General features: G+C 35.3%; 1 protein-coding gene across 11 annotated transcripts in view; it reads left to right on the top strand.

Moving 5' to 3' along the window:
• The window catches only part of DMD (dystrophin), a 1,179,964-nt gene that overhangs the window by 919,699 nt on the left and 241,006 nt on the right, over positions 1-19,259 (top strand). For all 11 annotated transcript variants that reach the window (XM_032100882.1, XM_032100878.1, XM_032100881.1 and 8 more), the window contains one exon: positions 18,745-18,934. In XM_032100882.1, the coding sequence (XP_031956773.1) occupies positions 18,745-18,934 (190 nt within the window). The remainder of the gene's footprint in view (positions 1-18,744; positions 18,935-19,259) is intronic.

The following is a 19,259-nucleotide window of genomic DNA, read 5'->3' as shown; positions in this document are numbered from 1 at the left end:
ATTTGTTCTGGTTTTTGGGGGAGGATTTCACTTTGGGTTTTTTGCCCTGCTCCTATGCTTCAACTCTTCAGCTTTCAAGTTATTGCACAGAGAAAAAGAAAAGGGAGGTGGGGGGGGAGGAGGGGTATGGATTTGGGGATCTTTTGAACTGTAAGAGAATATTTACTCAGTAGAAATGAAACTTGCGAACTGTTTTGCCCCAGTCTTCAAGAAAGACTAGTTTTACACTCAGATGTGTATGCAGTGATTTCAGATATATCCGTGTGTGTTATTTGCATCTAGACAATGAATAGTGATCTGATAACTTGGTCACCTCACAGTGATGTAGAAATAGATTCCAAATTATGTTCTTGACCATTTCTCCAGTATTTTACAAGCAGTTTTATCACTTTTTATGCAGGTCTTAGGTGCCAACAGGAAATATTCACCTAAAGATTTTGCTTTCTTCTCTCTATATTGCTAAGTTAAATGGCCTAATTATTTTGCGAATATTTTCTTTTAAAAGTTAAAAGTAAGAGTTGCTTACATTTTTTTGAACTGGTTTTCCTTTAACCTGTCATTAACATCAGAATTTTGTGTCAGTGAAAAAAAAAAGTGAAACCTCCTTTTCCATGAACCAGTTTACTATGACAACAGGCAGGCAACCAGTAGTAAAATTCCACTTTGCCTGTTGGTAATAGTTGCCAAAGCAAGTAGTTCAGTCATTCAGGCAACATCTGCTAGCTCGTGTTTTGTTTTGCTTAAGTAGATTTGCAGCTGATTGCTGTGTGTTTACCCTTTGCCTTACTGTTGTGTTTTATAGCATTGAGCTATAACCAGGACCTGTCTAAGTCCTTTAAGAGACAAGCTGGTGAATGCTTGGTGGTTGCTTCCCTTTTTTTCACTTGACACTTTTTAATTTTTGCTTTTGTTGTTGATACTGCAAAGATACACTAAAAAGCACATGAACTGATCACTTGGGCAAAAGCCAGAGTGACTTGTAAACAGGTCTCTTCTTCTTTAGAAGCATTGACTTTCCAAGAAATAGCCATATTATTTAAGCTGAAGCAATGAAAGAGAAAGTGATCTCTATTGCTTGCGTTAAGAAAAATAAATCTAACAGCTGAACTGAAGTCTTCTCAAGAGGGGAAGGAGGGCAATGATAGAAGCAACCATTAGAAATTTGCTATATAAAAAAATGTTTGTTATGGTAGTATTATTTTACCTCCTTTTGTGGGCAGACACATTTTATGTGAATTACCATATAAAAGCATCAACAGTTGCTTGTAGTTTCCTTTCCTGTGAATCCACCAAATGTGTTAAATATCATTAGCTTAAATATTAATCTAAAAATGGACTTAGATCTTTCTCAATGGAGAGTCAATTATGGAAAATTATTGCATCACATACTCTGAGAATTGTTTAGGATTCCAAACCACCACTGTGTAATAGACATCTTCAAATATTAGCATCACCCATCAGTTCTGTGGTCAAGCTCAGTGGAGGTCAGGCCAAGTCAATAGGTGTTGGGAGCTTTCATTGCTCAAGATGCTTTTTTGGCTCCTGAGACAATATAGAGGACACACAACAACCTAAACATAAAAAGTAACTTTCTTCTCCCCACTACAAAGTATAAACAGTGAAGAATCAGTGTAGGGAGAGGCTAGGAGATGTGTTTCTAAACCTGTTTGAAAGACCTAAGGTACCAACTCCCATATTTAACTAAGAATGGTGCTAATTCTCTAATGGAGCCAGTTGTATAAACACCTTGATTTTGCACGTCAGCTGGACAGTATAAAATGCAAATGGCCAAACAAACTAAGGACATAAACAGTACATAAGTATGATGCATATCTCCTTCATACGTAAATGCATAATAAAACAGTAATTCTAAGTGTGAAAAAGGTCAAAAGCTAAATTTGGGTTTTCAGCAGCAAACTATTCCTAATCAGTTGTTGCTTGTCATAAAAATACAATTTTTAGAATTTAGCATTTATCTACACATGAATTTTGTAAGTATAATTTTGTTACCTGCACAGAAAGAGCTCAATCATTCTGCTGCAGACAGGTTTTCTTAATATACTCTACCTGTCCTAACACTACATTACTTTATGTTACTTGTGGAAATAATCACATTTGCTTTACAGTTGTATTGCATTGTGGGTGAGAAAAACTGCATTTACACAGAAGCAGCAGCCAGAAGTGTGAATTGTCTTGAGTTATACTGAAGATTCATAGTTGGTTTCAGTACCTAGACTGTTTCTAGGAGCCATCTCTGAGAAGCTTATCTGCTCATTTCGGCTCGGACTGCTCAAGTCAAGCAGCAAAGAATTCGCAGTCTCCAAGCAAACTCATCCTTCCCCTTTCCATTCTCCTGCTGTTTGGAAGCTTGGTTCGCATTCCTAAAATCTGTATAGAGCCATGAGTATGAGCAGCTCCAAAAATTCTCTGTGAGGGCAACTTTGTGGCCATGGGAATCTTGTTTACATGAGAAGTCTGTTTACACATCTGTGCCTGCAGTTGTTGTCCTGGCTATAGAGCTGCATTCGTGGGGGTGTGAGCAAGAAATCCTTGCAAATGTGACTTTAGATGAACATGAAGAATGTCATTTTCTGTTGTAAATTTATTTTTTCCCCAAAAAAAAATTATGATAATTTTTATTCTTATCATCGTGCTGTGGTGATTTATTGATTGGTTTTCAATATAATTTTGCCAGGCTCAGGAAAATAGACATGAAGAGAGACTGCTTCTTTACAACCAACATGTGATGATGAAGCTTGTTATTTACACCAGTTTAGCAATGGATTCTAATTTAAAATTGCAAAGTCTGGTGGAAAATATTGAATGAAATTGCAGGGCAATTCTTTTGTTTTGTGAGAGATGTTGATAATATATTTATCTTTATTGCCTTCATATTTAAAGAAGAAATTTTCAGTCTAGATGTTTGTCGGATGCTGCCTTTGAGAACTTCTCTTGGTTTTAAATCTTTAAGGCCCTAAGTACTTCATCAGTAAAACTAGTCGCACTAAATGAATCTCTTTGATCTGAGATATCGCAGTCGAAATTATGTCAAGGACCAAATAATTTTGTATGTCAACACGTTTATTTTGAAGAACTAATGTATTTCTGTTGACTATGATTTTGAACAAAAGAGACAAAGTCTTCAAAAAAGCATTTATTCTGGAACTCTTCTGAAAAGTCTGAATTTTATATGGAGTATTTATGTTTTTCTTATTAGAGAACTGGACATAAGAAGCCTTTCATTTTCATGAAACTAATTTGTCAGTAAAGCACTCCACACTTCTCAGAAGTTACTCTCCAGCAGAGTTAGGAAACTCTAAAGAAAAACTCTGTATTTGCTTCTTGTGATGCAAAAATATTAAGCCTTTTGTGTTTAGAATATGGATGTCTTTAAAGATACCTAAAAGTGGTTTTCAGACAAAAGATTAAAGTATTTTTTGTTATCTGTGTTCCATTCTGTTACCTTTATTTTAAATCCTCAGAAAAGGACGGTAAGAAGGGTCAGAATGGCATGGTTTTGATGCTTTAATTTGTTATGTTTATTGGTTTACGTTTTACTTATATCATTTCTTAATATATCCATTTTTAAAAGCACACCTAAAAAAACCATTTGGAGCAGAGGGATTATTTTATGATGATAAATAAAAGAGAGGTAACCTATTTGAAAGACAATCTACTAACTGCCTGCAATCTCGAACAACTTTTTAGGTACAAAATATAATATCAGTCTTACCAGCAATGACATCAGTCAACAATGCTTTACTATTTTTTCTTCCTAATATCCCTCAGAATGATGACATTTCATCACATATAAGAAAAAAAATTGTAAAAAGAAGTAAATGAAGCTGCCAGATGAAGCTCATATAATCAGATCTAGAAAGTCAGCTGCTTATATTCTAGTTTAATCTTAGTTCTCCACTCAGGTGACAGTACTTCTTTGTGCAGTGTTGACATCAGTATGTGGATCCAAGATGAGAATTCAGTTGATGGTAGTGACTGTTTTTGGCTCATTTTTTGAGAAGACAGTCTTGGAGATGCTTTCAAAATGCTGGTAGGGTGCACTGAAAAGACAATGTTACCCAGAATACTGTGTGATTCATCATTTCCACCTTTGTGAACATATTCCTGTGATTTTTGAGAAACTCTTTTACAATTATAAGAAGGAAAGGTTCTTGAGTTATTTCAGGAGAAGGAAGCATCAGTAATACAATATTTGACAGAAGGATCTATGGATCTTTGTGACTTCAGGGACATGTTTCTTAAAAATTTTAGATGAGTCTAAAGATACTAAATTGTCCCACCACTTGAATATATATATATATAGTCTAGTATCTTTATCTCTTCCAGAAAGGCAATAGATCATCTGTAAGTCTGCTAAGTCCTCCCACAGACAAACAGAAATGACCTCACAGAGAAAAATGTTGCTGTTTTTAAATTAAATAGTGCTTTTTTTGTCTGTTTCACAAAGGATTTGCTCAGATTTCTAGACACCATGAATTCAGCTCATTGAGAGTTTAGTTGTTTTGGGTTTAAAATCACAGAATCACAGAATATTCTGAGTTTGATGGTACCCACAAAGATTATCCAGTCCAACTCTTAAATGAATGGTTTATACAGGGATGGAACCCATGACCTTGGTGTTATTAGCACCATGCTTTAACTGTAATCCAGTATTAATTATTTAATTGTACACAATTAAAAAGGAAAATAGGACTGGCATTTTGCAAAGAGGCCATCAGTTTCCAATAGTGTGAGCAAGTTACCAACAGAAACTAAGCAAGAAACAGGCTGAGAAGACCATTCCTTATTACTCAAACTCTTGTTATTTTTTTTTCCTCATTTTTGGTTTTTACTTTGGTCTTGATTAAAACAAAATTCTGTTTCTTTGTTCATGATTACTGTGTGTTAAATGCTCTTTACTCCCTTCTGTTGAAAATGAGGACATTTCTCATATTAAAGGGAAATTCAACTGGACAAAACCATTGAATAGTTTATGGAACAGAATTCTAAAGGGAGAGCAGTTTTGTGGACAAACGTGAATCACAACTGGAACTTAGTGTGGGTATGTCAAGGAAATGCTCCATTTGAGAAATATTCCTCTTTTGCATCTGCAGGAGATGCAGGAGGAGCAAGGTACTAAGGAAGACTAAGTTTGATTTTGTGAGAGAAAAACAGAAATGTCAATTTTTGTTCCCATCTCATTAGAAAACTAAGACAAATGTGTTGTTCTTTCTCTTAAAGGTGAGATTTTTAGAAGTAATTAGAGAATTTTAGTTTCTGTTTGAACAAGAACAGAAGCTAATGCTCTGTGCCCTGAAAGTCTAACCTTAAATCTATTTCCTATTAGTCTGTAGATAAATTAACAAACTATAGCAAACTGATCATTGCTCTCATTCAAAGTTCATGAAATAAATGAATGTCTTCCCATTCCCCTCAATAGACTTCTTATCAGGCTTCATATCCTTTAAAACAAACTGAACAGAAATTAATAAAGATGATGGACTTGAGCAGAGTGCCAGGAAAAGGAATTTGACCTCAGTTGCTTATTTTTTTTTTTCCCTGGTGTTTTCCCTGTATTTTGGTATTTCTTCAGCTGTTGTGCAGGCAGTCTAAGCTTTGCCCTCCCTGGCTTGTCAGTCATGCTTGAAACTGAGGATAATTCAGTCTGCTATTAACGCTTAGTCTCTCTTTGGAAGTTACCACCAAATGTGTCAAGTTGACAATGGCAGCGCTTGTCTTTTTTGTGTGGCTGTTGTTTAGCTGTGACTGAAATGCCAATCACATGCTTTTATATAAAGTCACAAAGAAATCAACAAGTAACGAATCCTCATTGTTCCTGATGAGGATCAGTGGTACTGGAGGCTGATGGTCGTGACTCTTGCTGACCAAGGCAGAGATCTGGGGAAGTGGCAATACAGAGGGCAGAATGGAAAGCAGTAGAATTAGCAACAGGGTTTTCTTGCATGTCCTAGAATAGATGTGGTGAGAAATCACTGAGAGGTGAGATTAAACTGGTAGATCTTGAGGATAGAGCATTTATGGTGTGTCTGATACAGGTGCATAAAATAGGAAACAGTAAGCAAGCAAGGAATTTGTGAAAAGGAAAAGATCAGTAGGTTCATCTTGTTTATCTTCCAGTATCAATTACATTTTGACCAATACCCCAAATTTAACTGACCTATGATAATTCCCTGACACATTTAATAAATGCATAGCACTTCCCCAGCTACTAAGCATTACATCTCCCACAAACTATAAAAAATATTATCTTCTGCAAATGATAAGAAATAATAGCTCTTGGAACTATCACTCCAGCTGGCATTTCTGCAGATTCTTCCTTTCTGCAAGACACACAATCAGTTACATATCTGAGATATATCTGATTAAGCATAATAGTGCCTTGTGGCAGTGCATTATATGGGTCCACTTTGTGGTATTATTTTTATCTGCTTAAAATGTGCTATGTATTTCTGAGGTTCCATTTGTTTAATTGACACAGGGTATGGTAAAAGCAAAGTTTTATGAAGTGCCTCCAGGGCCAAGCTTGCAACACCCAGTTTCCACTTTCTGCATTTTATCTTATTAATATTATACATTCTCTATAGTCTTTTCTTCTTTTCTCGTTTTTCTTTTCTTTTCTTTTTCTTTTCTCTTTTCTTTTCTCTTTTGTTTTCTTTTCTTTCCTTTCCTTTTCTCTTTTCCTTCCTTTTCTCTTTTCTTTTCTTTCCTTTTCTTTTCCTTTTTTCTTTTTTTCCTTTCCTTTCCTTTCCTTTCCTTTCCTTTCCTTTCCTTTCCTTTCCTTTCCTTTCCTTTCCTTTCCTTTCCTTTCCTTTCCTTTCCTTCCCTTTCCTTCCCTTTCCTTCCCTTTTCCCTTTTCCCTTTTCCCTTTTCCCTTTTCCCTTTTCCCTTTTCCCTTTTCCCTTTCCTTTCCTTTCTTTTTTTTTCCCTTATAATTTACATGATTTCTTTTTTATTTTTGTTTTAATTCATGGCAAGTTAGAGTCTAATTTAGGGTTGGGTTTTTTTTTTTAATCTAATTTGGATGCATTTTCTGTACTCCACAACATGGCTTATATATGTTGGCTTTGGTTATTTTATGTCTTAAAATCTGAAAAACATTATGCTGTTTATTGTCAGTAATGGTAAGCAGTTCCAAAATTTCCATGAGTTCTTAGTGTTTGGAGCATGTCTGAGGTTGATGCTTCAGCCATGTTAATTAATTACTAGCAGTTTCAGTTGATAAACCATATACCTTTACTGATTCCAAGAAGTTAGTTTTGTTTTGAGGTCGTTTACCTGTAAGTTTCTCAGTGAGGATTTACTCCAAGGGATGGGAGGCAGCTCTTCTAGGGCTTGTCTTCTCTTTTTTTCCAGTGGAAACACCAGCAATATGCACTTGTCAAATAAGATGGCACTAAGAAACCATAGCTCAGATCTGCCTTTGCTGACACCCTTACTTTTTACACTGTGCTACCCTTTGGAACTGTGGACATTTGTCACTGTTACTTCTTTTCAAGTTGGGGAAAATAAAAGTAGGAGTATGGAACGTATTTATTAAATTTTGCTTTAGCTAAATTAGTTTTCATATCATGTCACTGCTTTAGTCCTTTTATGTCTGATACTATTTTCCTTTCTGCTGATTGGGAAAAGGTACCCAGCCCAGCCTCAATAGAGTGAGTTAAAGATGGACATAAACATTAATTCCTTTCATTTTTACTATCTTTCAGATGCTAATATGTATTGGAACCTTCATTAAGCTGTTGGTCTTGATTTGAAATACTTAATACCTTCAAGGCAACAGCTAGTTCAGAACCCAGCAGATTATACTGAGTTTAAATATTCCTTGTAGTACCTTTCGTTTTAGACACATCTATTGAATCTTTCTGCTATCATATTCCTAATGATTTTTTTCCATTTGGAATTATTCAAGTTCTTCTGGGTTTTATTAATCTCAATAAATTTGCCATTTTGCTCTTCATACCTTTTTCCCAGTGGTTGATTACTGCACTTCATACCACCTTTTACTACTCCCTTGGAACAGGCTCCTAATGCTCAGGGTTGAACATTATTTACATTATATACTCTTAATCTCAGTTTTGTTTTATTCAAGAGGTTTCTGTAACAAAACTTTGCATCCCCAGCTTGCTTCCTAAATAGCTGCTTGTGTAGGGGTTATGATATACTTTATGGATTTCTTTGCATAATCTGAAGTAAAGCTAAATCGTCAGTTAAACTGATGAATGCATCAGTTATGTGCTTATTTCCAAGCCTAAATTTGGAAAGTGGTTTGAGAGCAGGTAGACATATGTTAGGGAAAAGAAATGCATCTCCTCAGATGTTGGATAAATTATCAATAATATGTAGAGGATACTTGCTTGACAGTGAGTACAAAATGATAGATCTCAAGCCAAATCGAGTATCTTTTTAATGTAAACACCTGATAACTGTTTCAAAAATCATTAAGAAGGAAAGAAACATTGCAAATCATGCACTACTTAAGAGTTAGATTTGGATGACTCTGCCAGAATTGCCTGTGAGAACGCAAAGTTTCAGGTATATCCATTTTTATCTTGTCTCTTCATAGCAGAACAGTCAGACTTCCTCATTCCCAGACTTAGAGTTTTGGGTATTTATGTCTCTCTCCACTCTGTCAAATGGTCCAGAATTGTTGTTTGAAGGGTTATGATTTCTTCTGCGAAGAACTTTAGTCTTTGAAATTCATGCAAAAAAGAATTGAGGTAGAACTATCAGAGAACATCCTGTTCCCTTTGAAGTCCGATGAAGGTTAGCCATTCATCTCAGTAGAGTTAGGGTTTTCTCTGTAAGGCTTTTGTATCAATCACATGCTGAAGTTCTGTTGAACTGAGAGTGAGTTGAGCACCATCTGAATTTGCTGAATTGGGCTCTGGAATTTCATTACTTAATTATTTATTTATATTTGCATGATCCTGCGGAACAGAACTAGAGCTGTAGTTTCCTTCCATGTTGTTGAATCTGCATAATAATAAATTATTAGTATTTCTCTATATTATTATATTTCTCTATATTATTCTCATATTACCTCTGTGGTTGTAGTTGTTGTTTCACCATTTTCTGCAGCAGATCTATTTTAATCAGATTCTCTCCTTATAGTGGAGAACTTATTCTATATTTCAGTTTTCTGTAGCAGTCTGAAACTTCCTGAAGAGTAAAGAATAAATATACAATATGGAATGGTTCTTTGCAACTAATATTTTTTTTATTAGATTATATAGATAGAAGAAGCAGTAGGCAGGCTACTTTCTTTCCTTCTTATTCAGATGCTAACCAGTTTTGGTTACCAGCTGCTTCTGACCTGAATATTACAGAGCTGTTTTGTTTTTTTCTGATTAGCATTTTATGCTTTTTAAAATACATTGACAGAATATATGTTTTAAAATATATTGAGTCAGTCTGATCTGGCAGCATCTTTGAGTAATGTGAGTACTACTTGAAGCCCATGTTTTAGAGGGGAAAAATAATATGTGTGTTTATCTAAGTGTTTATTTAGTGTTACTTAATATGATGTGTGGTACAATAAGAACTGTAAGTGCTGCCAGACAAGTTTTCCAGGCTGGGAGCTGAGGCTTCTCTCTCTTGCATTGTAGCAAATCACTTTTTTGCTAGGCCATGGAGTTCACCCCTCAGAGGCTGATGCTCCAAATGAAAACTACACTAACAGTTTAATAGTATCCTTTGTGAGCTGTAATTGATTTCATGTAATGCCATCAGTGCATTTCACAGTCTTATTAAATCTAGTTGTTTGTACAGTAAGTAAGGCTAAGAAAACAAGCGCCTTTAGAATATAATTAATTTCATAATCAGTTTTAATTATACTTTGCTGTCTTAGAAAGCAAAGATTTTATCTTACTAAATTGCATCTGAGTAATTAATATGCATTTATTAAATGGCACAGTTGACTGCCTTGGAATTTTGAAAGAATGATATGTTTTGGAATGCAAGGAAAAACTTAATTCTACGTATTAATAGACTGTGAAGTATGAAGAAGACTTAAACAGAACAATAATATTTTTGCTTCTTTTGGTAGAATGAGAGATTAGTTTTGTCTGTTTGGTTTTAGTTTTGATTTTAGGGTTTTTTTCTTTTTCTGACTTCTCTCTTGGGAATACCAGAATTGTTAAATGTTGTCTTCCCGTGTCTTATTGGGCCATTGAATTATACAAGGATTAGACTGGAATCTGTTCCATGAGTTCAGAGAATTGAGGTGGGGGGAGTTGTGGGGTTGTTTGTTCTGCTGGACTTTATTTTGTTTTTTACTTTCCTTTGGATTTTTTTCTTTTTACTTATTTAGTGGTTTAAGATACTTTTTTAGAATTTTGATTGAGGGCTATTTAGAAAAGGCTCTGGACTGAATTAATCAGAATATTATTCTGTGTCTATAAGTAATTTTTAATGATACCTCATGTGTCTGTGATTGTTGAGTATTGGTCAGATTCCCTTCTCTTTAACCTGATAACAGTTAAGATTTATTCTCTGGAAAGCGATTGACTTTAATGAAAATTTATCAGGTGATTAGAAATCACATGTAAACAAACTGTTTTCGATAGTATAAAAGATAACGTCTAATTGATTGTAATTACAAAGGAATCCCCTTAGTTTCATTAATGATTGTTCTGTAGCTCACCATGTAAGTGTGATAATCTATGGTTATGATGAACATAGAGAAAATGTACAGTTATAATATGTTTTTATATATTCTTCACCTATGCTGAGGCAAGCCAAGAAAGTGACACAAAAGTGATGGAGGCAAGAAAAGCCTGTTAGAAAAAATTCCCTCTAATTCTCTTTCTATTTTCATCCCATTAAGAGGCATTTTAGGAATTGTACTAGTTTGAAAACAAACCGGTGGGAGGCACCAAGTCAGAATAACAATTTAATAGGGAAATTAAAGAAAAGGAGAAAAAAAAAAAAAGAAAACACTGGTTCAAACTAACAAAGTCAGACTACAACCTGACACCCTGTTAGTCAGGGTGGTGGTGGCAGTCCGATAAAATGGTGGCTGCAGTCCTCCTGAAGTGGTGGCTGTGGTTCTGTCAAAGCAGTGATCCTGTAGAAAGGGGCTGCTCTTCCTCAGAAAGTCCAGTGGTGGCTGTGTAGCTCCTGTCCTCTGGAAATCCAATGGAAAGGTTGTCTGTGGTGTTCAGAATCTCAGATTATATCCAGGATGGGATGCTTGGTTCCTCCCTCTGGGTGGAGCATCTCACAATGGGGTGATGAGTCATGGGGCCAGGTGTTGATTAGGCTCATTAACAGAAGATGGTCCGGAGGGAGTTATCTCTGAGTCAGGCGGCAGGACAATGATGGGCCATTAACAGAAAGATAGTCTGGGGGGAGGAGGCAAGGAAACACTGCCCCACCTGATTTCAACACCTCATGAGGATGGTAATGGAATATACTGCAACCCAGGACAGGAATGTAGGATCCCATAAGTGAATAGAGTATAAGAAGAGACAGAAATTATTTTTAAAAATATATTTAAAAATGAGAAGTTTTACTCCAGGATAAGACAGATCCCCTTGTGCTGATGTTGGCAGGTGCTTAATTAAAAAGGGGTTGTTCAAAGGTCCTACACAGAAGTCCATGTATGTGATTTTGTTCCCCAGGGGGGTGATATTTCCTTTGTTTTTAGCAACTCTTCTCAGTCTCATTAAAAATACTATAGAAGAGATGGGGGATTGATATCCAAGGTTCATCTGAAACTTTATGAATTTATCTGAAACTTTATGAATAAACACAGGGTTTGGGGTGGTTTTTTTCTCTTTTTGCTATTCATTATCAATTGTGCTTTAAAAAGAAATGTGTGGGGCAAACAATCTAAATTCAAAAATATATTTTCAAATTGATTTAGAATCTTTAGTGACAAAGAGGAAAATGCTGGGAGAAGGGTTGATGATTTTTGTTATTTTCATACAAGTCCAGGCTATTTCAAGAAGGTCTATGAGAGGTATAAATCTAGAAACAAGCAAGCCAGTGAATAATATCAAAAGAAATCATTTCCCTCTCTTGCTGCATCCATTTTCCTAAGTACAGAAACACCAGAAACATATTTCTTGTTTTGAAGAGATTTATTATACTCTGTTCAGAAAACTGTTCAGGAAAAACTACTTGCATGTTGCATAGTATAGTGAGTAACTGTTCATTGAAGCATTTCCCCCTTTGCCTCAGCAGATTTTTAAGAAAAGACAAATTATGTGGGCTTATCACTATGATCAGGAGATGTGTTAGAATGTTCTAATTTTCATAACTGAAGGAACTGTCATCAGTAAGGAAACTGTCTAATTATCAGGGAAAGAGCATGACTTTGTCCATATGAAGACATTCTGAGTTCCAATCAGAGCATGGAAACGTTGAGGGCTTTTGTTCTTCCTTCCTGTGGAAGTAAAGAGAATCAGCAGAGAGCTGCCTTTGTGCGTTTATTTTGGACCAGCTGTTGCACCTAATCTCTCTGTATGCACAATTATGTCTGGAATTTAAAATTACTTCACTGCTTATTCATTTGTTATAAATATGGATAGTGCAGCCAAGGCAGAGATGCCCTTCAGCTTGTCTGAAGAAACCAAGTAAGCTCTCAGGCAGTAGATCAAGTTGTTGAGAAATTAGTGTAAGGCAGAAGTACTGCACTGTTGAGGTTTAACCCCAGCCTTCAGCTCATGTACTGGGCATGATGTTCTGTGGCGTGGAATGTCACTTTGGACAGCTCAGGTCACCTGTCCTGGCTGTGCTTCCTGACAGCTTCTTGTATCCTCTACCTGGCAGAGCATGAGATACTGAGAAGTCCTTGACTTAGGGTAAGCACTGCTCAGCAACAACTGAAACATCACTGGGTTATCAAAATTATTCTCACAGAGAATACAAAACACAGCACCGTACCAGATGCTAGGAAGAAAATTAACTCTATCCCAGCTGAATCCAGGACATGCACATAGAAATACAGACAGAATGATATCACTGGTAGGAATCCTGTTGATATAGCTGAATCAGCAGGGGCAGCACCAGTATATTCCCACTGGGATCCCTAAAAGGAGCTTGTTTATTCAAAGACCTGCAAAATGAAATATTTCCTTCCTTAAGTTCTCCACATCTTCCAAACCTCAGGAAGATATTAGCAGTGATAAGATCAGGCAGAGAGTTCTAGAAAGTTACTGTTGCCTTTTAGAAGTAGATTTTTCACCAGGTTTGTCCTTCAGTCCTTACAGTAACAGACTGAAGCACAAAATGACTTTAAAAAGAAGCCCAAAAGCCTGTCTTTAGAGTACAAAATTCTGTACCAGCACACCAAAGCTTTCCTGGTTCCTCATTCAGAACTCAAGTAGTTTGGATGCTGGTGTTGTAGCTCTGAGTTTGGTTGCAGTTTGAGGCTTTCTCACCATTTACAACAAAGTAATTTCAGAGGTAGAGTTGCACACAGATGAGCAATCTCCAGTACTGTAGGATCAACTTGGTTAAGAACATTTTCCAACAAGCCAGACAAAAGAGTGATACTAGGACATAAGCTTGCATGTATAAAGATCACTCAAAAAATTTATATCCACATCCACATGCCAGTGATCGACAGCAGACAAAACCTAGTACCTCTGTTCAGATGGTCAAACTAAAAGGCTCATTTATGCAGAAGTGTGACTGGAAAAATCCCAAGTGTCCCTTACTGTGGTGTTAAGCTAATTGACATCCAGAAAACCAGAGGAAAGCAGTACTTAAAATACTGTCTCAACATTGTTTTCCCCACTGCATGTTGTATCAGGAATTCCAAAGTTAATCTGCATATTAATCACTTACTAGCATGTATTAATAACTTCAACTGGCACTGTAAAATACAGTCCCTAGATTCTGAGAGAAAGTTCCTCTAACCAGCATTCCCAAAATTAATGAATATTATTAATTTTGACTTTGACTTTCAAAATTATATCAGTAATAGTTATTTTAAGAATTTAATTTTCATATCTGTGACATCTCTGTGTTCTAACTTTATCTGAGGTTAAATTATTCTGCCTCTTTGATTGGTTCTTTATCAGTCCAAGTTAAAGCAGCTGAAGAAAAGTTACCAGTGAGAGCTTTAATTTATTTAGTAGTAAAAATTAAATATTCCAATAAAGCTTTGCAATTGTTTCTTTGTCATATTGGTACAAGGGATATAAACCTAATGAAAAATGTGCAAACTTTTTCCAGCATTAACAGGAAGAGGCATGTAGTTCAAATTCTCTGTGATAGTTGGCTGCAGATAAAGGAAATTCAAGTAACATTTTTTATTTTATTGCATTTTTTGTTGTATGGAACTGTACTTTTAGAAAAGAGAAAATACAGTTATAGAGAGAGAACTACAAGAACTATAGAAGTAAAACCATTTCCTGATGCTTTGTCAGCCAGTAGTCCAGCATATTTTACTTTATATCTCAGTAAGATAACTTTAGATCACTACATTCTGCAGATGAAGTGTGATTTAGTGACCTATTGAACACCGAATGATACAGAGTTGCTTTACTTTTATTGCTTTTAAAGAAATACCTGGGGAACAGAAATTTGTTACTTTGTGCTCTGCACTTACTGTGGGTCCTGTTTTCTGAGTATCTCAAAGCATTATTCACACACTGACCCTCAATGTATCTCATACTGTGAATAAGCATTACAATTTGAAATACATAAATAGATACTCATAAATGTGAATGATTGATTCCAAATTATGTAGCGAATACCACAGTTGAAGAAAAGTCTGATATTCAGGCTCACAGAGCCTCTACAAACACTCTATTCCTTGTGTTGTATGGGATTGGGTAGTGTTGAATGAAGTACTCTTGTGATACCTTCAGTCACAGAATCACAGAACATTCTGAGGTGGAAGGGACCCACAAGGATCATCAAGTCCAACTCTTACTGAGACCATCATTCCCTTACCTTCCGCTCCCTGTTTGATTCTATATCCAGATGTTCAGTGGTATAGAAGTTGTATTTTGTTTTATATATTTATTTTGCATGTATGTCATGGTATGAACTCTGGGTTTTAGTTAAAAACTAATACAATACCTTGATTATGAACTTGAGGATAAAACAGATTTAAGGTAACATAATTTTCCCCTCCTTTTCTTCATGAACATTTTTATACTGCTATATTTAAAAAGATATTAGCTTTAAAAGTTCTCAGCATGACAGCAATGTCCTGAAGCAGAGGCTAGTAACCTTCCTTTTTTGTGGATTTTTTTTAAAAACCCTTGAAAACATCTTCCTGTCAGTGTAAATGTTCACACAACACTTGACTCACTTCCTCTCCCACCACTATCCCCTCAACTTAAAGCCTTCTTAAAAGAGCATCCTAACTTCTGTCCTGCAACAAAACTCATACGACAGCTAGAGTTGGTGAGTCCACTCTCACTGATGCCACCAGCTCCTAAAAATCAAATTTACAGGGATGATTGAAGACCAGCTTGCCAACTTTTAGACATAAAAAAAATTTAGGCTTGTGTAAAATTCAAATTATCTAAATTATAGCTGATTTACTGTTGTAGTCAGGAGAAGAAAATTTACTCTAACCTTGATCTGGTATGACAGATGTGGATAGACAAGGGAGGAGAAACTAAATTCCAGAAATGCTAGTGTCTACGTTTTATAGAGGGAGTGTAGTTTGCCTGTCCTCTGGGTTTCTAGATGCAAATAAGATAAATTCCACCTTTAGTGTTTCTTCCTTGAATAAGAGGCTTTTGGTTATAGCCTGTGTGATTATTTTTATATCATAGTAGAACAGATTAAATCATGATTATTCTATTAAAATATATATTTTTAAATTGTTATTACTATCTTTTAGTATTTTAGGAGTATGCTGTAGTGTTTGCACTGTGCAGTTTTCCATTTACACTAAAATATAGTTCTGGTTACTTCCTGTTAATTTCTTACAGCTTGCATTCCCTATAAAATTAAACATATCTGGATAATAGAGACTAAAGAGAAAGCATCTTTATTTTGGTTTTGTGCAATAATGTCCTGTTCAATATACATATTTCTTTCTTCCCTATGACTTTCTGCAGTTTATCATATGCTGGATTTGATGCTCAGTTTTATCCTTTGTGTTTAGACCTTCTTTTCTCATTCTAACTTCATACTTTTGTAGTGAGAAAGCCAAGTAGAATGAAGTTTACTGATATGCTGCAGAACTGCCAATGTAGCCGAATGGTTATTGCATGTTAGCTGTACCAAAATTTAAAATGCAAAGTACTACATATTTTCTGATGGGTGTCTATCTATGCTCATAGATAAGAAACATTTTTCTGTAGACTGAAAGGATTATGTGCCGTAAGATTTCTGTGCATCATAGAAGTGACAGAAGATTCTTCATGATAAAAACTACATTCTTTGCCCAGGTCAATAAAATGCTATATTTTTTCATGAAGTCTGAGGCTTTCTCTAAAACACAAATTCTGACTTGAGTAATCCTTCAAATTGCTTTCCCTTTGAATATCATTTACATATCTGTGCTTATGTTTTGGCTTTTTTTAAATCTCACTGTGTATTTGCAGAATGTTATTATTAGAGTATTGTTATGTATTTATAGGAATTCAGGTGTACAGTAGTTAAAAATATGCCTTTCATGTTCTGAAGGAACTGGGTGAGGAAAAAATGTTATATGTGATTCTGCAAAGGCTATTAACTACCATGCTGCACACTGTAAATTGCATTATAATAATGCTGGAAAGCATATCTCATAATAGAATTGTGCTCTGAAGAACTGGAAAAAATACATTCAGTCCATGCGAGTATATTCCATTTCCAAATTGTGTTGAATAAATGTGATGCTGGTTTTGAGCTAAAAGTGGTAAATAGGTCAATACAGTATTTTCTAGGTAAAAGATTTTCTCTGTCTTATTATCTTTTAATGTACATTGCTAGTATATTTATGTATAATTTCTATGTAATTATTCTTTAGTTTAAAAAAGAACAAATTCTTTCACTGAAGTTATTTTAAATTTCAAGGGTAGCCTACCCACAAGCCATGTTTATGCCCACACAGAATAAAGTTGGGAAAGAGATCATGTTCACTATTCTTCAGCTGAGTGTTTCCTACTGACAGCCCCCTGGGGACACATTCTAATGCAGGCTAAGCAGTGCCATGATGTGGAGAATTCTTGTAGGTGGCAACAGGTGCAACTGAGGTGAAAATCCAGTCCATTTTTAAGCTTTAAAAAAATTGATAGATGAGTTTGTAGTGAAGCGTTCAATAGCTTTCTCAGATGTTGAATGAAAAATTAAGTCTTTTTTTAACAAAAATGGTTGGGAAAAGCAAATAAGATGTCAAAGGATTAAAAATATAACAGAAAAATGGCAGCTCTTGTGGCATTAGTCTCTCAGGGAAGATATTTTTTTCCTGAAATGGTTGTCCTTGTCTGTACTCTGACTGAATTTTTCTGTTCTTACTATCCTCTGCTGCTGTTTACTTATATGCTTGTCAAAAGCATGTTAAGTCAGTGCCACTTGGCAAAACTTGTGGTGGTGTGGTTTTTTTTTTTTCTCACTTCTACTACCGTACTGGGTTTTAGGGTGATATCATTACTTTCCAAGGAGTACAATCACTTCATGACAGGCAACAGGATTAGAAAGAGAGATTAGCACTTGGAAATTCCATGACCTCCTCTGATAAATTATAGCTTGAGAAATTACATCTACTTGAATCTAGTATGCTAGTCTCTCCCTAAAAAACTATACAACTAGACAGGAAATCTATAGAGATATGTGAAGACCGCCACAGGTGTGTAGACTTAACATAGGTGTGCATCAAATTGCATTCATTCCACTTGAAATAATGCACATTACCAAATGACCTTACTAAGTATTTTCAGAGCTTAAAAAATTATTTTGTTATCATGTTGGTATTAAACAAATATGCATGTAGTACAATAGGTAAGTAACCTTGACAGATTCATGTTAATGAACGTCATACTTAGCTGCTCATGTTTCTAAATCCATATTTTGCTCAAGTTCAAATTAAAAAAGTCAGTGAATACGTGACACCTGCATTGTACATGAATGCTGATGTAACACAGATCTGCTTTAATGTTTTTTCAGCACAAGAATTGCTGAAATCTTTTGTGTTCTTTCCTAATCTGTGAGTTAGACCTTCCCCAAGGATAAGATAGCCTTTGTCTTTAAAACTTGTATTTTATCATGTAACTGATAGAGATCATTCTTGTAATTTATCACATTCATATTGAAAATAAAACAGTAATATAAAAAAAGAAACCACAAAACCTACCAGAAACTTCAGTGTTATTAGCATTTAAGGTGCTGAACACAGTCTCCAAAGGTTTTAAGTCATGAAAACTAATCTTCAAATTTATCATATCATGCAGTGGTCAGGAACTATTTTGTGATTTCTAAAAATAAACAAGAATTTCCACTGTAGTGTAAGAAAATAATCTTTTATTAAAACAAACCAGGGAATTACTTCTGATTTTCAGTTTGCATATTTTAGGCATAACACTTAGAAAGAAGTGGTTTTGCTTAATTTTGTATCAGATGAATTTCATTTACTGCTTCTCAGGTGAAAATATAGAAAAAGAACCCTACCTGCCAAACCTACAGTGCAAGTTCTGTAGCTAATGTATCAGCATACCTACTTCACTGGTACATGAAAAATACTTAGTGTGTCTTTATTATATTTTGATTTAATGATTAAGGTTTTTTTCTTGCAAAGAACAATGTATTTGATTATTTGTACTTGTGCAGGGTTTTTGAACGTGAAGCAGCTCTGGAATCAGCCCTAAGAATGTTGCAGCAATTCTACCTGGATCTCGAAAAGTTCCTTGCTTGGCTTACAGAAGCTGAAACAACTGCAAATGTCCTGCAGGATGCTACACACAAAGAAAAGACACTAGAGGATGCCAAAATGGTTCGGGACCTCATGAAACAGTGGCAGGTAAGACAAGCACTTCAGTATAGAGGCATTTGAGAAACATGAGAGTTTATCAAGCATATCTGATATTTATAGAAGTTATATAATTTGCATCAAGTTTATTCTTTGTAGCTTAACTGAATTAGTTTTTCTCCATTACTTTCAAATACATGAGAAATGTTAATTTGGTAGTCTATTGTCAACACGCTCTGTTGCAGTAATAAAAAGAGATAACGATGCAAATTTTCATAGTAAATGGCTGGACAGTTTTCATACAGTTATTTTCCTCTGGGGGAAAAAAATCTTAAAGTGAGATAATATTGTATTTAGTGTTTCAGAGAATCTTGAG

The sequence above is a fragment of the Corvus moneduloides genome, chromosome 2 (assembly GCF_009650955.1).
Source record: "Corvus moneduloides isolate bCorMon1 chromosome 2, bCorMon1.pri, whole genome shotgun sequence".
Taxonomy (NCBI): Eukaryota; Metazoa; Chordata; class Aves; order Passeriformes; family Corvidae; genus Corvus; species Corvus moneduloides.
This window is presented reverse-complemented; position numbering and strand designations above follow the sequence as displayed.